The 14,766-nt window shown below is 37.8% G+C and overlaps 1 protein-coding gene across 1 annotated transcript; it reads left to right on the forward strand.

Annotated features, from left to right (window-relative positions):
- Positions 1-1,121: 1,121 nt before the first annotated feature.
- On the forward strand, positions 1,122-7,487 carry LOC139717610 (geranylgeranyl transferase type-1 subunit beta-like). The gene is made up of 8 exons (XM_071629117.1): positions 1,122-1,255; positions 2,437-2,567; positions 3,680-3,747; positions 3,998-4,152; positions 4,951-5,083; positions 5,678-5,723; positions 6,329-6,513; positions 7,183-7,487. Exons 1-8 carry the CDS (start codon positions 1,137-1,139, stop codon positions 7,450-7,452), a joined length of 1,107 nt encoding a protein of 368 aa, XP_071485218.1. The 5' UTR covers positions 1,122-1,136; the 3' UTR covers positions 7,453-7,487.
- The last annotated feature ends 7,279 nt before the right edge of the window (positions 7,488-14,766 follow it).

Here is a 14,766-nt window from a genome sequence, read left to right on the forward strand (position 1 = left end):
ATGAAATCTTATAATTCCATCACACATTGTGATGATATCATGATCATCTCTCTCCCCCTTTTTTAACACAATTGTATTAGTAGATACTCGACGCTTTGGTCGTTATAGCAAATGGAACTTCTCATCGTCGCTACAGGTTCAACTGAAATAATTTAATTAGAATAATATGTTTATGACTTATATACAATTATGCTCAAAAGAAATACATATATACCATGCAGTATACCTTGGCAATCTGATCTATCTATCTATCTATCTATCTATCTGTCTGTCTGTCTATAAATCTCTCTTTCTCTCTCTCTCTATCTTTATATATCTATCCATCCATCTATCTATCTATCTATCTATCTATCTATCTATACCTATCTATCTATCTATCTATCTATCTATCTATCTATCTATCTATCTGTCTATCTACTTGTAGTATCTATCTATCTATCTATCTATCTATCTATCTATCTATCTATCTATCTATAGGCCTATTACAGGCAAATTATATTGATGAACGGATATGTACGTAGGGGATATGTTTTATTATTGAGATAGGCTCTGTATGTGCAGGGAGGTGAGGTACCTCCCTGGTATGTGCAAATATCATTACATAGACCCCATTGCCCATTCATTAATCTATATTTGTAGAAATGAGCCAACTCAGAGGCGGGGCTCTAGATGTTTACACGGAAGTTGTACATACCTCTGTGAAGCCCTATGTATTAGCTTTTCTTTATTTATTTTCTTTGTGTGTTTCACAACGCTGTTAAGTATGTTTCTGGCTTTTATTTTACTCGTATCTATGCGGGTATAGCACTCAATAGCAGTCTTGCACTTTATTACAAGTGTCAGGTATCCATTACTGTACTTTGTGCTTTCAATGTTAGTTATGTAGACCTCTGTCTGGTTAAATTTCTTCGTTCACCCACCGCACCGTTACGAAACACCGCGGCGGCTGCTGGGGCAGCTAGGTGCTGGTGCCTAGCTGCGCGCACGAACACCGTACCGGTGCGGTGCTTCTGGGCCAGTGCCATGCATGCAGTGCAGATGGTGACGCTGCGTTCCCTACTCCTTTTCTAAATCTTTTCATCTCCTGCTGCTGTTAGCACTGCCACTGGCCGGTGTCTTTTGTGTTGGGAGTGAAAATGGACGAAGCTGTTGAGGATTACAGCGATGCTGTAATAGCAAGCAAGCGTCACGTTAAATTTTTCCAAAGATGTCTTCAAGTTCTACCGTGCAGTTATTCGTCTTTGGATACGAGCAGGTAGAAAACAGACTTTCAATGTCATCTTCATGTGTGTTCTAGTCCCGTGTGCTGAAATATATGTGTGTGTTTGGCTACGGAGCTACACAACAGCTACTGACTAGCTAGGACTAGCATTATAGTAACTTGGCTTTGCATATTTGCAGCAAAGTGCAGTGCAAGGGTTTTATCATATTTCGGAATAGTGAAAGTAGAAACTTTGGCACAATTGCCGAAACTTTCTATGACATTTCTCGAGATGATATGTTCTTCAAAGAAATCGTTGCAATTTAAAAATGCTAAAATTATTCTGCCAAATATTCACATTTTTTGTGATTTTCAGTGGGAAATTTTTATATATTTGTTTTAGTCTGTTACTGTCACACAGACAGTTCCAGTTTTAGTAGTGGCTTGCTTGTTTGCTTCTTCTTCTTCTTCTTTAATCTTCAAAGGGTTATATAATGCAGCTTATCACGAAGATGAATATGACTTGTGTGCACGATAAGAGGAGGGGTGTGGGCTTAATCACAAGGTGTGATTTTAAGGTGGGTCATTAAGAGTTCCTTGAACTGTTCAGGTGAGACTCCACAAACTACAGAGCATGGAATTTTGTTCCACTCAGGTATGGATCTCTGGGCAAATGCAAATTTGTTGATGTTGCCCCTAGGGCGGTATGTTTGGAAGCACATGTCATGATTTTTCCTGGTTTTAGATGAAATAATTGTAAAGAATGTATCTGGATGGATTGCAACAAGGTCGTTCGTGATTCTGCACACCATAGTAAGTCTGCTCACAGTACGTCGTGAAGATGGGCTGGGTCATTTCAACTTATTTGATCATGCTGGTCACACTGCTCATTCTTCTATAATCAGCTGTGACAAAGCGAGCTGCTTGGCGTTGAATCCTTTCCAGTTTTTGAATATCCAAGGCCATATGTGGGTCCCAGACACTACAGCAATATTCCAGGTGAGGTTGTACAAGGGACTTAATGAAAATTCTGTTTGACTGCAGATTTCATCTTAAATTCATGTAGGAATATCTACATCTTTCTAGTCTATGCAGTCTCATGCATGGTGCAAGATGTTGCACTAGTTGTTAAATCAAAAGCAGTTTCCTCACAATTGCAGAGTCCTTAGTTTTCAATAAGTCTTGTTTCCACCTTCAAAACTGAAATATATATTTCAATGTGTTCTTGTTCTCAGATTGACAGTAGCATTCTTTGCACTATCGGGTCTCGACATCCTCGGCTCCCTTGATATCGTTGAGGCAGAGAAACAGGAAATCATTAATTGGATCTACTCCCTGCAGGTTCTACCTGACACTGCCAACTCAGGCAAGTTGCATGTTAACTACGAGACTTTGGTATTGAGTCATTTTATGACTCAACCCTTGTTGTTTTTGTTGTTGTATCTTGGTTTTCTATTTGATATCACCAGAAGTAAAGGATTTAAAAGCCATTGCAAATTGCAATTCAAAACCGCTGAGGGATTTGGAGTCCTTCTCTGTGGCTGTCTCTAAGCTAAGCAAATCATCTGAAAATGTTGAGGGGATGAGTAAAAGCCAGACATCCTTCAAAGAAAGAAGCTAAGGCTGAATCAAACTGTGTCATTTGGACTAGTAGTTGTGATTTTATTGACCAGTACTCCTGTAACAGCTGGAGTAAACAGTTTCTGTTCATAGGATTTTATACAAGAGAACAGGGCCTATTTTCAATTCTAGGTTTGTTTGATTTTCATGATATAACTTTTCAGCCTATAAAACACTTCGAAAATGTTGATCTCTAGAGACTCATAAAAGTTGTTATTTTTTTCTTCAAAGTGATACAACAAAATTAGTTTTATTTTTAACACTTGAAGTTTTATTTGAATTCTCAAGCACACTTGGAATTGCACGACATTGTGTTATGGTAGTTAATTGGTACAAACAACAGTGTTGATGCAGTGTTTTTGTGTGTAATCAATGCACTGAATTTAGTCAAATTTCCATCATTCAACAATGTTGCAAATGTTCAGGGGATCCTCACTTTGGTAAAACCCAACACACAACCATCAATATCACTTTTTAAAAACTGCAATGTTGTGTTCCTTGTATGTTTGTCTTGTTTTGTTTACCTGGGAGGGATACACAAGGCAGTGTCGCCATACCCACTAGATGATACAATAGTGTACTACACGTTTGCAGTAGATTCACCAAATTTCACCATTTCCAAGCTGTCTCAATTCATTTTGATGCCAGGCATATTTAGGTGTAGATATTGTATTAAAACAGTGAAGACAAGTGTTCCATTTCAATCAGAGTATTGTTTCTTTCAGAAAGCTGTAAAGCAAAATGTATTTTTCCATGATAGCTGTGGCAGCTTTAGCAAGAAATTTTCATCACTTTTTCTCTTCTGGTATCTGAAACACACAATCATCAGTCACATAATCCTTTTGATTTGATCAACAGAGGAGTCTTTATCACGATGTGGCTTCAGAGGTTCTTCCACCATTGGAATCAAATACAATCCCTCTCAGGTAAGTAAATATGTGTATGAAGCCAGCCTGGTTTTGATCTTTTTATTTTTATCTGTATGTTTGCATTGTAATAGTTTACTACACTTGTAACGATTAATGATGAGTATGTACAACATTTGTGACTGAGAAAAAAAAGAAGAAGAAAGTTTAATAAAAATGTTACTATTCTTTATGACAGGGAGATCTGTTCATATGTGCTTTAACAACAAATTATTTTGCATTTTGCTAATTTCCATTGTTGTCTTGACAGGATGAAACATCAGTCTTTCATCCATATGACCTGGGTCATGTGGCGATGACCTACACAGGGCTGGCTTCCCTTATCATTCTCGGTGATGACCTGTCAAGAGTCAACATCCCAGCCATCACAGCAGGCCTGCGAGCTCTACAGCTGGAGGATGGAAGGTAGAATTGTGACCACACCCCGCCCCTGGTATAACTGGGGTTAGAGAAAAGAAGAGTTGCAAAGATCAGTGAAAAGAAAAAAATGAATACAGAAAAAAGCAAGGATAACAGGTTGTGGAAAGTTTAGTGAATGAGACTATTATTTGTGATTGTTTGAGTGTTGATAAATCATGCCATGGATCTCCATGGGTCTACTCAAAACCCCTAGAAGTGGCTTTATGTAATGAAGAACTGCTCTCCATGCTTCCTGTGTAATATTGCTCAGTTTCATTTTCATTTTGTTTTGCATTTGACTGACTATAATATATCAGATTCCCCATGTCCTACACATGTAACAACTTAAGATGTATGCCAGTGTACCAGGAGTCAAGTAATACAAATCATACAAAGTATAAGGTGTTGTTGTTGTTGGGTTTGTGTGTGTGTGTGTATGTGTGTGTGTGTGTGTGTGTGTGTGCAGAACAATTCCAGAATTGTAGAGAAGTGACACCACAGTGACACTCATGTACCTGCCTCTTAACCCACTCATATTTGCAACTTACATTGTCATTCAGTGTCATTCACTGTCTATTTGTTTTAAATATGCACCATTATTAAGAGGATGAATGTCATGCATTGTTTTTGCAAGTCCCAGGATTGACAAGCTACATGTATGACAGATTGTTTTCAAAACACATTCTAAATGGAATGAGAGATCTCCTGACTTTTTGGCTGATGAGTACAATTTGTTACCTTGTGCCCTCGGTAAGTAAATAGCATGTTAACATGATGCTGCCCCAATATCATCTTTATCCCCAGTTTCTCTGCACTGGAGAACGGCAGCGAAAACGATATGCGCTTTGTCTTCTGTGCCTGCTGCATCAGCTACATGCTGCAAGACTGGTCGGGAATCGACCAGGACAAGGCCGTCGCATTCATCCAGAACTCACTGGTGGGTCTACTGTGCAGTTGATTGGAGCAAATACAAATTGTTTGTATCAAGAGAGTGGAGAGTGATTCGTACAGTCCCATGCAGCTGTCAAATATTCACATCTTTCTTACTACCGGTATTTCATTTACCGTTGACTTGTGTATGGTGGTCATGAAATGCAAAATGACAATCACAAATTATTATGTCAGTTTTATAGGTTGGGAAAATAGAACGAAAACAAAAGACTCTACCAAGTACCCTGGTATTGTATGAATATTGTGGACTTTGACCCTTGCATGATGGAACAAAATCCATCCACATTTTTTCCACATCATGTTTGTAGATTCTATTGTTCCTTTGAGGAAAAAAAAATGTTATTTTCTGTGTGCAATGTCAACATTTGAAAACAAAGACAATATTCAGAGGACTGTTGACACATATATAGCACTCGTTATGATGAACTATTTAATATTATATATGATGCTGCTCAGGAGTTTGTTCGTTTGCATTTTTTTCCCCTTTTTTTTCATATGAAGATCAGTGTCATACTGTATGTTTGTTGTCTGTTTGTTTGTTTCCTTGTTTTTGTTTTTGTTTTGTTTTTTTAAATCTCAGACTCATGATTTTGGGATTGGACAAGGACCAGGGCAAGAAGGTCATGGTAAGTAAGAAAGTGAGAAACACCCACCAATTAAGCAAGCAAGCAAGCAAGCAAAAGAACAGATATTACTGCATGCATGTATGTATGTATGCGCGCAACAAGTTAACAAATCTTCAAAACATTGTCAAGGGGAAATTAAAAAGAAACACCAGAAAATATGAAATTCCATTGATCAAAGACAATATGAAATTCCATTGATCAAAGACAATGATATGAAATTGAATGACCTTGTATTTGTAATCTTGATTATGTGCTTAAACAAATCCTGAAGCATTCTGCATTATCAATCTTCATTCAGAACATATGAGTAACTTTGTGCTTTCTGTTTAATTGAAGTACTGTCTTCTATTCATGTACATGTGTAGATATTGTACAAGGAGCTTTTTTTTTATTCATTTAGAGATTAATCTCAATTGCCCAAATTAATGCCACAATAAGTCCTACTGAGATATACTTGGAGATTTTGAGCTGGGTCCACCCTGTCCAAGGGAAGCAAACATTTCACATTGTGCAATCGATATATGTTATATTAGCCCTTTTCTTGACAAACTGATTTTGGAAAGCTAGTCTCTCTCTCTCTCTCTGCCCCAACCCTTTATCACCAGGTGGAACCACATTTTGTGCAATAGCCTCGCTGGTCCTCATGGGGCGGCTGGAGACCGCCTTCACAGAGAGGCAGCTGGAAGGGCTCAAGAGGTGGTGCCTCTTCCGCCAGCAGTCGGGGTTCAACGGACGTCCCAACAAGAAGACCGACACCTGCTACTCCTTCTGGGTGGGATCCACATTGAAGGTGAGCCTCACGAGGGCAGCAAACATTTCACCTTACACTAGGTTTCAGTTTGAACATTTATGAAACATTCTCAGGGCTTTACATGTGCATTAAATTGGACTATCTTTATCATTCCAAAGTCAATCTAGTGATTTTTTTTAAACTCTGTCCATGCCACCAGCCACAGTTCTGCATAAGATGTAAGTGGTGTTTAAAGACAGCAGTCTTTAGGTACTTAATTTGTAGTTAATAGGTAATTTACTGTGGTCATCCATGTTTGTCTTTCCTCAGTCCCAATATTCAATTTTCATTGGATTTCTTTATTTCTGATGAGCTTAAATTTTCACCAATTCGTTACTGTAGTGTTACTGCTTTGATTCATGGTAGCTTTCTTTCAGGGTTGGTTGGTTGGTTAACTTCTCCTGGGAGAATGAAATAGCCATGAAAACAGTAATGTTTTCTTGCACCCTGAAAGCTGTCTGGATATGAATGGCTGCGACATTTCTTGCAACTCCAAATAAAGACTTGATGGTAATAGCCCACTCTAAGCAAGCAGCTGATAGTTTTGAAATTGAATGGCATAGTACCACAGACTTGTCTCTGCCTGTATTGATAGCATGCTTGACAGACAGCGACGGAAGCACCATGTCCAAAATCAAATAATCGTATGAACTCTCTTGTCATTGGCAGCTACTAGGGGTCTTTGACATGATAGACTTCAGGTGGAACAGAAACTATGTCCTCTCCACCGAGGATACATCGATGGGCGGCTTCGCCAAGTGGCCAGACTACCACCCGGATGCTCTTCACGGATACCTGGGCCTCTGCGGCCTCTCCATGATGGGTGAGGAGGGGCTGCTCCCAATCCATCCAGCCCTCAACATCACCCAGCGAGCAGCAGACCACCTCCATAGTGTACACAACAAGTGGAAAAGTGGCGACGATGCACACAAAAGATGAGGCCGGCTCCAATGCAGTGACGTCTTGTACAGAGAGAAAATAATAACAACTAGTGGATTTATTTTATACAAATATGTTTGTTGTGCTCTGTAGTCCTGTAGGATTGCATTGTTGATTTGGGTACTGGCCAGTCATCTTGATCTCTTTTAACTGTTCTTCAAAAAGCCACTCATCATTCCATCTTCAGGTTGGTGTACTTCAAGTTGTGATTATTACTGTGTGTTCCTCAGCTGAATGTGAGCAACATAAACAAAAGGCTTGAAGTTGTCAATATATTGGAAACAAATTATTCAAAACAATGAATACGTGAATGACAGTTTGTATGATTACATTATTTTTACAGTATCGTATTCCCTTTATCCCATATTTGGCTTCTGAGAACAATAGGGAGCTTTAGATTTTTGCAACAGGGACATTCAGAGGGAAAAACACCTGTTCTGAGCATACGCAGAATCGCTTATCAAACTCGATGTATTTATAGCTTGCATTGTCTAAGTTTGCACTACGCATTCTGGGTTATTTTTACATCCGCTCTATTCGGTGGATTCCATATACGGTGCGCCACCTATCGTTTGTAGCGGACAGGCCGATTTTCAACTTTGGGGTCGACATCGCGCTATGCAGCTAGAGCTACGCTGCAGCGCAGTCGACAGTAGCTGCATGCGCAATGCATTGTTTACTGTACATAATGACTGTACTGGCCTAGCGCCTGGCGATCGGTATACTAGTACGCGGTAACTAGAGGTACGCGTTACAGTCGCCACAAAGCACAGCGGACTTTAAAAAATGGCAGACCCCCCCAAACCCAAGGCCCAAGGCGAAAATGGCAGACCCCAAAGACCTAGCTGTCTTCCGGCGAATGCAAGTCGACGAACTGAAGAAATACCTGAATGATCGTGGCATACCTCTCTTTGGCCGTGCAGTCAGGAGAGGCGGGCCAAGCCAGACCAGAAGGCCAAGAAGCACAAGGAGTGGAGGCTTTGGCAGCCCTGGTTGAGTCTGTTTAGAACAGCAGGTAAGTAACAATTTGGCATGTGAGATTCCTTTTTTTCCAACCAGCTTTGGTGTCTTTTGCCAAAGAAATAAGTCAAAAGCCAAGCCTGCATTTTGGAGTGTACATACGTCGCGTCGAACATACAACACGGAAAAGCCAGTTTGCTGCTAATACCATGCCGTTTCGATCTATCTCTCGATCTCACAATCGATATCCGGCCGGCCCAGCCCGGGCGCCCGCCCGCCCGGCGCGGCCGGCTGAGCTGAGTTGCAGCTGTGCTGCTGCAAGTGCATTAATGCGAGTAATTTTGATGTCGACTTTTTCCCATAAGGCATTGCGGATTTCGGCCTGTCCGCTACAACCGATAGGTGGCGCACCGTATATGGAATCCACCGAATTCACGACACAGAGAGCTACTTGATGCACAGATCATAATGGGGGTGCCATTTTATTTTTTATAGGTTGCGTCTCCACTTAATCTAGAGCTAATTTCCAGCATGACGCAGGGAGAGAGGAGAATGTCCAATGCACTCGTCGTCTCAAATGTCTGCGCAGCAAATCTAAAGTTCCCTAATAGTCAAAGGAAGAAGCAACCCAGTGGCTGCAGTATTACCTGCGAGGCTTGGGTAACTATTTTCAACAGATAAGCTATGAATCTGATAGGATTCCCACCTAAAACAAAAGACAATTTAGATATATAGTCACTTACTATGTACAAATCAGTTTTCTTGCAGTTTCTTTGTTAAATGGCAGACAACATGAGCAAAGCAGTAAAAAAAAAAAATCATGATTTTTTTTTTTCAGAAATCAAACTACCATGTGATTATGCAATGACACGTTACGATTCACATTATAGAATTTCCTTTTTTATCACTTTTTAGGTGCTAATTAATTATTTATGATATCTTCATTTATGAGTTGTAAACGAAAAAGTAATTGAAATCTTCATTTTCTTTAGAATTTTTTTCTTTTTGTATATCTCCTCCCTGGTTTTAAAGTTTTGTCATTATCTTATACTAACTCTAGGTTCGTTTATGTAGCCTAAACTGTAACTTGTGAAAATTAAAAGCAAGTGAATAGTACTATTTGCTAGCTTTGTCACTGTTCTTCCTCCATCAATATGTATTTCTTGTTATTTGTGCCTCCTTCCAGAAAATACAGTGGTCATCCCAAGGTTACTTTCCTTCCCCCTTCTACCTCTTCCCTAACCCCCATCCCTTAGTCAGGCTATGCAATATTGCTGAAAGTACAAATCCATGTCATTTTCAGTTGATTTTATATAAAAGCGTGTAAAAGGTTGTACCTATAAAGGTGGTGCACAGTGTATGAAAATCAGAGAAGAGGAAGTGATAATATGAAAGGCATGTAGTTGACAGATTTGATTAAATCTCCACACATGTCACATGGGATGCACATAGAATAGCAAATTATCAATGTCGTGATATCATTGCCTCCACCACTCACCTTTTATTTGGCACATTTTTTTTTTTTCAGACTCGCAATATGGCAACTTTGAAATAGTAAAATATGACCTACCTTCTTGTCAGACAATGCATGTAGAATAATCTTTACCAGGGTATACTGAAGTCTTACAAAGCAATTGACAGAATTTTGCATGACTAGATAATGCAGTTTGTGATTAATGTCACATACAAAATGCTTAGTATACAGCTGTTGGGTGATGAGATCTTTGTCTCACTAATCTGCTTAGAGCCTGCCTTTATGATCAATATTATGATTCATTGATGACATTTAAATTCAAAGGTGTCATGACTTCTCTAGTTTCCAACTGAATTTAATGTCAGTTTCACTATTGTATGTGTGTAATATTTCATGTTTGCGTCGTTCCAAATGCATTTAGTTTGAAAATGGCTCAAACATGTACTTGAAAAGGTATCACAAGGTACTACAACATTACCTGCATTTTTTTTAATTATATATACAATATATGAATGGTGCCCCTTTCAGTGGTGCATCAAAGGTGAAAATACCTATATGTTTGTGATGTTACAGTGGATCCCCAATTGAAATATAATTGCCTTCTTTATAAGAATGTATATGTGTTGATGTGACAGGGGATGTCTCGTCCTGCTTGTTGGAATGCCTTAAAAGAAAACCCGGGCCTAATGTGAGGTAGGGAAGGACCGAGCGAAAATTCTGCACACTATGTTCTGAGCTGTTCATTCTATGCTGACATGTTGCAGTGTACTCCCATTATAATGAAGTCTTCGGGACCAGCGGTTTTCTTCCATTGTATAGAAATGTTGTCATATACCGAAGAGTATAGAGTGTAAGCATATGTAAAATAATAATTTTTGGACCTGAATTTTTATTTTGTTGTAACAAGAATTTCGTTATAACCTTGTTCATTATAACGGGAGTGCACTGTACTGTTCAGTGTTGTCATGGATGTAGAAAGGTGCTTCAAATTTTGAGAGTATTTGCCATGTTTTAGAGAAGACAGAATGCAAACTTTTAACTGAACTGACGGCTCTATAAATGTCTCAACCTGAATGAAGAAGCAATGCCCTGTTTGTTTGTTTGTTTGTTTGTTTGTTTGACACCTATTAGTAACTGAATGCAAAGTGAAAATTGAAATGAAGTTCTTTTTTTAAGGTTAAAATGGTAATCTTCAAAGGAAAGTACAGGTTCATGTAATTTATGTGGATCACTCATAAAGCTGACTGTTAGCAAGATGGAGAGTGCGTGAAGATTCAGCCTGAATTAGGAACTGTAAGAGAGAGGAAAAAAATGAAGAAATGCAATGAAATCATCATGTGACTTTGACCCAGTGGCTTTAAACAGGCTTTGCAGGTGAAAAAAAGATTTGATTAGGATTTTAGAAAACAAGCAAAGAGATGAGGTCTCTATCAGACAAACATAGAGCTTGGAAGTTATGTTGAAATCTTCTCTTTGATAAAAGCACTGAATGAAATACAAACCTGAAGAAACAAGCACGTCAACATGTTTGCAACTAAAGTCAATCTCTGAATTTGCACACTAACAGTTTTAAAGAATGTTTGACTTGTGGTAACGTGTCCGTCGAGTTGATAGAAGAAGGATGTTTTCTTCCATGTCATCTCGTATTTGTGTTGGACTTGCTGTACTTTCAGGGCTAGGCAAAACTTGTGTTTATATAGGCAAGTGGCTGTAAGATCTTTTGAGTGTATTTTGAAGATAAAGTGGAAGTTAATGGGAAATGTGGAACTTTGCGGTCTAGTTCAGTAGAAAAATGAATGAAGAGGCAGCTGAAGCGTGAAGACAGTACAGTGGAAATGTTGAGACAAAATTGTCAAGCTGCAAATATAGATGCCTTGTCTGGTAGACTGTAGATAGAGAAGCAAGAGTCGATATACAGTAATGTCATCACATGCTTTTAAAATGCAACAGTGGAGTGTGAGATGTTATTTAATGGACAGGGCCTTGTGTACCAGTTTAAAGTGTGATGCAGCCACAGTCGACCTTGCCTAAGTTAAATCTATGTGGACTGAAGAAATAGCTTCGACTTATAGAAATTTGACTTTATTTGATTAAAAATCAATAGAGTATAAAGAGAAGAGGACTTGAAAAGACCTTTGACTTAGGCAATTATTTGACTTATGCGAGTTGACTGTAGTAATGTCAGTGATGCAGAGAGATGTATGGCAGGCCAGTCAGAACAAATGGCTCATTATGGAAGGCAAACTCATGTGACAGTGGACCAAGGACAAAGTATGAAGTTTTTGAATGATGTAATGAAAAATGGAATAAATGTATGGATGAAATATTATGTGTACAGTGCAATTCGACTGATAAGAGTTGGGAAATGAATTTGAATCTTGCTTCATCAAAATCGCATAATACACAATAACTGTTCTTGACTTACAGATACATAATGATGAAACGTGTAACCTTTTAGAAGAATTAGAAACAATATCAAAACTCTACAGTTTAATGCTCTTCTCTACAATACAGGAGGTATGACATGACTGCACGGCAAGATCCTTCTTGTATCTTCAGCTCTAAAGATTTTACATTATCACGTTCAAAAACCCAGGAGAAATTAAGCTGCTGTACAAAAATGTCTGCACAGTTTCTCTTGTAAGACAGTACCGGTATTCTGTTACAGCTTAGTTAACATATCTCATAATGTTTGTGTATAGATTTTCATTCCATTGTCTGTACTTGTCATACAATTTTATTTTGATCAAAATACCTCATATGTATGAATTTGGTTCAAGCTATGTTGCACCATGTCCATGAAGCAGTGTGCTCTCAGAATTGGGGAGCAATAGCCAACAAAATCTTGAACAAGAATCAACTGAAGGATTCAATTTCTCTCTGCTCTGAAATTGTGTGTCTGTTATGTGTAAAACATCATTACTGAGGACTTGCTGACTTTATACCGACTGACTGACTGACTAACTGAAGAATAAGAATTTAAAAAAAAAAAAAACATGTTGGTTGACATGTGCTGATGAGGTGACCGTGTTATGCTGTGTGAAGTTGACTCTACAAATACAGCTGTGGCAGCTATGTGAATGTATTGTATGATGTGCACTAATCTATGCATACATAAGAAAGTTGTGTGTCTTGTGTTGTATAAGCAACATATGGCAGTGTGACTGTAATAACACTAGATGTATTGTGTCTCTAGAGAGCAAAGGAAAAAACAGGGAAAAAAAGACTTAGTGTCATAAGTCCATGACTAGAAATACTAAATGTGTATTTTCAATTCAAATGTGTAAAAGAAATATGTTTTTCTTTTAGCGACTTGTGTCATTAAAGAAAATACATTGCCAATATCTTTGTTTTTCCAGTTACTGTTCTTATGTCCGAGATGAGAAATAAACTCAGATACAATCGAAATCAGACCAAATGTCTGGAATCTTGAGACTTTACAGGTTTTGTGTTCATACAGATACAGATGTACATGTCAATGCCACCACACATCTTCACTTAATTTCAATCTTTCAGCAGATATCATATCATATCCTTCCCTTCAAATCATTGTAGAATTGTAACAATTTGGCAATGATTTTAAGGAGAAAGGTGTTTGTGTGTCAATCTTTATTTCGACAATACAATATAATATACATGGAGTTATGGTACACTGTGTTTTAAGAGTTGTATTATAACTTTAACAAAACTTTGATATACCAACAGTATTGGTATCAAATTATGAGGAATGACATTACCTCAAATCTGCATTATTATGGATATTCCTAAGAAGTTACTGGTACATATATATACATAAATATATATATACATATATATATATATATATATAGAGAGAGAGAGAGAGAGAGAGATAATATAATATATATACAATATATATATATATATACACACACATATATATTATACTGTATATAACTGACCAGTCTTAATGAAATATCTTGTGTTCTGTCTGATGTTAAAGAAATGCCACTCCACACTTCAGTGTGGAGTTGCATTTCAACTAGAGAATGTACAGTTTTATTTGAAGTGAAATCTGAAATTAATTCAAAGATTCAGTTAATGTCAATAAGATGAAATGTTTAAAGATCAGAAGTCAGGATATCCAAGCAGCAAAGTACAATCATACACACGGCTTCTTATTTTTTTTTCAAATTTCACAATTTATTCTTTGGTTAGGGGCAATGAATTCACATGAACCTATTAGTTGTCATCTTTGCACTGTTTCTGAAACCAGGAAATTTACATACATGTATACAGTCTTTGAATATACAAGGGAGATTATAACCCAAATAGAAGTTTGAATTCAAGCAATTAAAGAACATATCAATGCTATTGCATCACTGTACAACATGAAATCACATAAACAGGGATGCTACACAGTTTTAACTGTTTCAGCTTTTTTTTTCTTCATTTTTTTTTTAATTGTTTTTAAACAGTTTTTGCCAAAAATACTGCAGGTTTCATTGAAAAATACTGTCCTAAATTGTATTACCACACATATCTATTGCAGAAAATAAGAAAATACTGTTTTTCCACAAAAATAATACCTTTTCAACACTCAGAATACTGCAATGCTGTCTACAAGGTTGGCATCCCTGCGTAAGGACTTAATCATCTAAATAACATATCAGCGTAGTCAATGGGTACAGAGACTGTGGATGCCACCAGTTTTGTTAACTGTGATGTTAATTGGAAAACACTCGTCTGCTACATTGTATATGCATGAAATGTTACAATCACATCTTCTTACAGTACATTTCCTACATTACTATGTTTTGTACATGACTTTTCAATGATACATGTACAGTACACATGTATATGTCACTAAAATCAGAAGGAAAGAAATGGTCCCTTCATAAATGTCAAGAAAACAAAACACA

This window comes from Diadema antillarum, unplaced genomic scaffold (assembly GCF_040938485.1).
Source record: "Diadema antillarum isolate AM-2024a unplaced genomic scaffold, OU_Dant_1.0 scf00000078, whole genome shotgun sequence".
NCBI classification, from domain to species: domain Eukaryota; kingdom Metazoa; phylum Echinodermata; class Echinoidea; order Diadematoida; family Diadematidae; genus Diadema; species Diadema antillarum.